Source organism: Erythrolamprus reginae, chromosome 4 (assembly GCF_031021105.1).
Source record: "Erythrolamprus reginae isolate rEryReg1 chromosome 4, rEryReg1.hap1, whole genome shotgun sequence".
In the NCBI taxonomy this organism is placed as follows: domain Eukaryota; kingdom Metazoa; phylum Chordata; class Lepidosauria; order Squamata; family Dipsadidae; genus Erythrolamprus; species Erythrolamprus reginae.
The window spans coordinates 21,818,178-21,825,236 of NC_091953.1; the positions used below are offsets into that span (position 1 = coordinate 21,818,178).

At 43.2% G+C, this 7,059-nt stretch overlaps 1 protein-coding gene across 2 annotated transcripts in view; it reads left to right on the top strand.

Annotated features, from left to right (window-relative positions):
* Positions 1 to 5,114, top strand: part of ZMYM2 (zinc finger MYM-type containing 2) — a 111,352-nt gene extending 106,238 nt beyond the window's left edge. For both annotated transcript variants that reach the window (XM_070749798.1, XM_070749799.1), the window contains 2 exons: positions 637 to 760; positions 4,836 to 5,114. In XM_070749798.1, the coding sequence (XP_070605899.1) occupies positions 637 to 760; positions 4,836 to 5,028 (317 nt within the window). In that variant the 3' untranslated portion in view covers positions 5,029 to 5,114. The remainder of the gene's footprint in view (positions 1 to 636; positions 761 to 4,835) is intronic.
* The last annotated feature ends 1,945 nt before the right edge of the window (positions 5,115 to 7,059 follow it).

The following is a 7,059-nucleotide window of genomic DNA, read 5'->3' on the forward strand; positions in this document are numbered from 1 at the left end:
TCTTCGTAAGTCTTGGTTTCAAGTCCCCTAATCATTTTGGTTGCTCTTTTCTGCACCTTCTCCAGAGTTTCAATGTCTCTTTTGAAGTGTGGTGACCAGAACTGGATGCAGCACTCCAGATGTGGTCTGACCAGGGCGTAGTAGAGTGGTATTAATACTTCCCTGGTCTTGGAGTGTATCCCCCTGTTGATGCAGCTTAGGATAGTGTTGGCTTTTTTGGCCGCTGTGCCCATTGCTGGCTCATGTTTAGTTGATTATCCACCAAGACTCCAAGATCTCTTTCGCAGTCACTTCTGCTAAGTGGGGTTTCTCCCAGGCTGTATGAGTGTCTAGTTTTTTTTTACCAAGGTGAAGGACTTTGCTCTTGTCGACATTGAACATCATGTTGTTAGTGTGGGCCCATAGTGTTAATCTGTCTAGAAGTTGCTGAAAACATATACTTAACTGAAAAAAATGATACATTACTGAAAAAATATTCCTGAATCTCCCTTTCAGGTAAGACAGCTATTGCAACGCCACCGCATTATAGCTGTTGTTTTTGTTTTTAATTCAGTCCCTTGGTGATATAATATGTCTATTTGTAAAATAAAACCAATAACAAAAATCATATTGTACTATTTTCCTTTTTTTAAAAAGAAGATAAAATTACTACTGGAAAAAGGAAGCACGAAGACGATGAGCCAGTATTTGAACAAATGGAAAACATCGCAGATCCTTCTAGATGTCCTGTGAAAATGTTTGAATGCTATTTATCTAGGAGGTATTTTTCTTAAAAAAAAGATTTCAATTGTATCTGTGTCTATATGTGGACTTTTTTTTTCATTGGGTTTTACAATTTTTATCAATGGGCACTCAAAAACATTCCAAAGGAAAGATACAGTAAAACTACATATTAATTTTAAAACATCATTCACATTCAGCGATAATTCTGCTAAATGATCTTATCTCCTTATATATTGTATTAAACAAACCTATTTACAAAGTATCCGAAATGTTTGCACATCTAGTTATCTTTTCATGCTTAGCAGCTCTTTCATGCTTAACAGGCCAAAACTTAAAATTTATTTATTTATTTATGTATTCGATTTTTATGCCGCCCTTCTCCTTAGACTCAGGGCGGCTTACAACATGTTAGCAATAGCACTTTTTAACAGAGCTAGGCTATTGCCCCCACAATCCGGGTCCTCATTTTACCCACTTTGGAAGGATGGAAGGCTGAGTCAACCTTGAGCCGGTGATGAGATTTGAACCGCTGACCTTCAGATCTACAGTCAGCTTCAGTGGCCTGCAGTACAGCACTCTAGCTGCTGCGCCACCCCGGCTCATATCCTCCAGGTTTTGGAGCAAACAAAATCCAGACTTGGCAAGAAGGGTAAAGCTATAGTACATCACCCCTTCAGCGCTATAGCAGCTCTCAATACTGTTCTCCCTATCCTCCCAGCATCTTCCCTTTCCACTGTCCTACTTATCCTAACACATTCTCCTTCCAAAGTTCCAGGGTAGCGTATACCCTTGGTCCACCTTCCCTCCCACCCAGTGGTGGGCTACGAGCCGGAACGCTAAATTGCGCTCATTGTTGTGGGTTGTAATTTCTTGTGGGACCAGCGCGATTTTGCTGCTGTACCCGTGAAGGTAGCAAAATTGCACACGGAGTTGCAGATAAAGCCTCGCTGAAACATGGGCGCAATTTTGCTACCTCCCCAGGTGCAGCAGCAAAGTCCCGCTGGTCCCGCAAGAACTTATGAGCCGCGGCAGCGAGCGCAATTTAGCGTTCCGGCTCGTAGCCCATCGCTGCTCCCATCCCTCAGTTCCTGCCTTTGATGATATGCATCTCACATCCAGCTTGTATGTCCATCTCAACAGCCACCATTACTGAGGTCCCAGGATCCTATCTTTGGTTTTTCTTGGCTCCTTAACTGGACCACTTTTGCCAGAGCAGCATGAGATCCTAGCCTAATAATAGTGCAATCCTGACCTAACAATTGCAACCAGGACTACCAAAATTGTCATCACTTAAACAGTTGGGTGAAGTTATACTTAAAGCTAACATTTTATCTAAAGACGTTACCACTTAGTAATGAAAATTCTAGTCCGAATTAATAATAATAATAATGATAATAATTCATTAGATTTGTATGCCGCCCCTCTCCGAAGACTCGGGGCGGCTCACAACAACGATAAAAACAATGTTATACAGGCACAAATATAATATTTAAAAAAAACTAAAAACCCTATCATAATTAAAAACCAAACAGCTCATACATACCAAACATAAATTATAATAAGCCTGGGGAAAGGTGTCTCAGATCCGCCATGCCTGACGGTATAGGTGGGTCTTAAGTAGTTTACGGAAGACAAGGAGGGTGGGAGCAGTTCTAATCTCCGGGGGGAGTTGATTCCAGAGGGCCGGGGCCGCCACAGAGAAGGCTCTTCCCCTGGGGCCCGCCAGACGACATTGTTTAGTCGACGGGACCCGGAGAAGGCCAACTCTGTGGGACCTTATCGGCCGCTGGGATTCGTGCGGTAGCAGGCGGTTCCGGAGATATTCTGGTCCAATGCCATGTAGGGCTTTAAAGGTCATGACCAATTAGGGTCGTTAAGCAAGGACCTACCGCACTTTGTATCCCCTTCAACACCAGAGTGGTAAAAGAAATCCAGATTGTATGAATATTTCATTGATATTCAAAAGTCAATAGTTGTTGTCTGCTAAATAAATATTCCTTTTGCTTTAACCTATTTTATATTATGCTTTAAACCAGGGGTGTCAAACTGGATTTCTTCAAGGGCCAGATCAGCGCTGCAGTTCTCCTCCATCAGCAGGCTGGGGCAGAGTAGTATAAGGGGAGGAGGAAGACGGCAGCACCCTGCCTGCCCAAATGGAGGCGGAGAGGGCCACATGAGATCCTTCACATCCCATTTTGAGCCTGGACGGCCTCCTACACCACTTTGTCAGCCAAAATGGTGCATAGTGGCCCCACGTGCCCCGTTTAGGCCGACAGAATGCTTCAGGAGGCCATCCAGGCTGAAAATGGGGCACAGCACATGTCCCCTCACCACACCCTGTTTTGGCTGCCAGAGGCACCCTGGGCCTGTCCTGGATCTGGCCCGTGGGCCTTGAGTTCGACACCCCTGCTTTAAACTTAACGAGATGGAAGAAGTAGTAGAAAATATATATAAGATAAAGAACACAAGAATTAGAGAGATGAGAAGGAAAATTTTACATAAATGGTACTTTACGCCAGTAAAACTAGCACACTTCCAGAGGAAAGGAAAAGGAAATTGCTGGCATGGTTGCCAAATAAAAGGAGATTTTATGCATATGCTCTGGGAATGCGTTGAAGTTCAAAAATTTTGGAAGGAAGTACAGAATGAAATTAACAATATGCTAAACATTAATTGGATAATCACAAAAGAATTAGCAACACTAGTTAAATATGGGGAATTACGAGAATTTAAAGAAATCAAAACAGCAGCTTTGGAAAGCGCTCAAGCAGTAGTGGTATTAGGGTGGAAGGATAGCAATAAATGGACAATCCAGAATTGGTACTGGTACATGGTGGACCACATCCACTTTGAAATTAGGGAAATAAGATTAAATAACTTTGATGAAAATAAATTGGAGAAGCTGATGGCACGATGGAATAAGGTGAAAAATTATATCTTAAGTAGAATTTATGACGACAATGTGAAAAATAAATTCCAATCACTTTTTGTACATAAAGAAATGTAAACCGGAGCCAAGGAAGAAATTGAAACTTATTGCAAATAATTTAATCCCCTAAATGGTGGTGGGGTTTTTATTGGGGTTGGGCATGTTTTCTTTAAGTAATTTTTATTTTTGTTTGTTGTAATAAAAATTTAATAAAAATATATATACAGTGAACCCTCGAGTTTCGCGTCCTCAAGTATCGCGAAAGGGCTATTTCGCGAGTTTTCAACCCGGAAGTAAACTCCACCATCTGCGCATGCGTGCCCTTCCACGCATGCGTAGATGGTGGAGTTTCCCCGCCGGGCAGAGGCTTCCCTGGGTCTTCCCCCTTCCCCCAGAGGCTTCCCTGGGACACCCCAGCTCCGCTCCCCAGCTGGGAAGCGGCCCCAGCAACAGCGTGGGCGGGCGGGCGGTGCCCGCGCGCTTGGGGACATCCCAGCTCCGCTCCCCAGCTGGGAAGCGGAGCTAGGGAGTCCCCACCGCGCGCGCGTTGCTGGGGAAAGCGCGCGCGCTTGGGGACATTCCAGCTCTGCTCCCCAGCTGGGAAGCGGATCTAGGGAGTCCCCACCGCGCGCGCGTTGCTGGGGAAAGCGCGCGCGCTTGGGGACATCCCAGCTCCGCTCCCCAGCTGGGAAGCGGAGCTAGGGAGTCCCCACCGCGCGCGCGTTGCTGGGGAAAGCGCACGCGCTTGGGGACATCCCAGCTCCGCTCCCCAGCTGGGAAGCGGATCTAGGGAGTCCCCACCGCGCGCGCGTTGCTGGGGAAAGCGCGCGCGCTTGGGGACATCCCAGCTCCACTCCCCAGCTGGGAAGCGGAGCTAGGGAGTCCCCAAGCGCGCGCGCACCCTAGGCGCGAGCAACGGGGTGGGCGGGCGAAGGGCGGGCGGCAGTGGAAGCAAAAACACCATCTGCGCACGCGCAGATGGTGTTTTTACTTCCGCACCGCTACTTCGCTAAAAATCGATCATCGCGTGGGGTCCTGGAACGGAACCCTCGCGATGATCGAGGGTTCACTGTATATATATTTTTAAAAAGACACCCCTGCTTTAAACTTGAGATTACCATGACCATGTATTTAAAATAATATGTGCCCCTTATTAATTTTGCTCTTGTTTTGTTCCTTTCAGTCCGTCGAATCTCAATCAGAGAATGGACGTGTTCTATTTGCAGCCAGCTTGCCCTGTATCTTCGGAGAGTCCTATTTGGTATACTTCCACTTCAGTGGACCGCAATACTTTGGAAAATATGCTTGTACGGGTTCTTTTAGTAAAAGATATTTATGATAAAGACAATTATGAACTGGATGAAGACATAGATTAAACATTTCACAAATCCAAGGAAAACACAACAGCATTAGCTAGTCAAGCTGCTAGATTTTTATTACGGAAGAAAATAAAACATTTCAAGTTTACTCTTTGTTTTAACATGTTTTGTAGCAGTGTACCCTTTGCTGGGTATTACCATGTATATAATCTGTGAGCGAAGACGGCCATTATTCTGCATAGTGGTTTTAGGATACTTAACAAACACATTCGTTTTTAATTATTATTTATTTGGTTAGGTATGTTTGTAACTTTTTACATTGCAAAATTTGAATGAGAATGTGCCATGTGTAATATTCGGGGGTGGGTGGGCGGGTGGGGAAGGATGGTCATAGTAAGCAACATCCATATTGCGCAACATCCATATTGCACAACATCACTGTTGCGGAGCTTCCTTGAAAGAGTTGGGGCTTTTAAATGGGTTCTGAAATCAGGTAGTTGTGTATGGATAGCACTACTAAAGCTTAGGACTTGCTGTGTATTTCCGATTTTTTAAAATGAATTGTAAACTAATAGGTTTTTTTACTCTTAGTTACTGATGCCTTATGAGGTTATCTAGAGAGGTTCCATCTTATGTACCAAAAATAGGGAAAGAAAGAGAATGCTGTTAATATTGATGTACTGTAATGTGAATCAATGCTGGTGAAAATTACTTTTCTGGGTTGCTCTTATTAAAAAAAAAATCTTAGTATCTTTCCTTGTGACTCTCTGAATTTGAACTTACAAATACAGTGTATTTTAGATAAGAGCACAAGAGGGGAAAATGTATCCATTTGGATTTTGCTCTTGGATAGGATGCATACTGCAAAATTTTGTGTGATTTTTTTTTTAACTTAAATTCAAAATGTACATCTATCTTATGTTGTTAATATTCTTTATGCTTTTCCTCAGTATATTCACAGAAAGGCATATGCAAAAATAAATGAAACAAATGCAACAAAAACAAACAGCATAGAGCAGCCAGATAAAACCTAACCGCAGTATAAGGTAGCAATTTTAATTGGAAGAAATAAAAACAGGTTTAATTAGCATTGAAAAGATGGTGTCGAGAAAGCTCTTTGGGGGGAGAAAATTTTAATTTGACATTCACTGCTGGAAATCACTGTTATCTTCATTAATAGATTACAGCAGGGTTTCCCAACCTTGACTACTTGAAGGTATCTGGACTTCAACTCCCAGAATTCCCCAGCCAGCATTTGCTGGCTGGGGAATTCTGGGAGTTGAAGTCCAAATGTCTTCAAGTGGCCAAGGTTGGGAAACACTGGATTACAGCATTAAAAAAAAAACATCTGCAATTCTGTAAATGAAATTCTGACTTTGTTGCATGTACTTATACATTCATTTCTCTTCACTCTCTACAATCATTGCTCCCCCATCACCTGGAATATTTCTTGTGCAGACGTGAGCTATTTGAATGGCTGCTGCAGAATTCCGACAAGTTCAGCACAAATGATGCAGCTGCATTTTGCCTTTTGTAAGTAGTCGCCCAGAATTGCCTTGCACAAACAGAAAGGGGATGTACAGTATTTTTTTTTTGCCTCTCATTACTTCTCTGTGGCTCTGTGCAGTACAGTTGTGGAGAATTCCTGGAGTTGGAAGGATTGGGTTTTTCAGTGCAAAGGGTAAGGTGGTAGTCACCGCACATAACCAGTAGCGTATTAGAATCAAAACAGTCCTGGTGATGGTGGCAACCAAAGTCCCTTTTATAACAGGAAGGGGATCCATCGTGACTTTGGGTACCAACATCCTTCCTTGATGCCTCTGGTCTAATCCTATACTTGCATATAAGAATTATACAATTGTATGTGCTTGATGCTTGGCCCCATTTTTAGATTATATTCTATTAGATATATGCTTTCTTCAATGCAGTGCAGAAATACTTAGCATGCTAACAGTTTCACATTAAAGATGATTCTTGAACAAGTATCTTGCTGGTGTCCATCATTTAATAAACAGTGGACCAATCAGAGGCAGATTTACATCAAAGACGCTAGATCCTTGGAGTGAACGTGGCCGGTAGAAATTGACA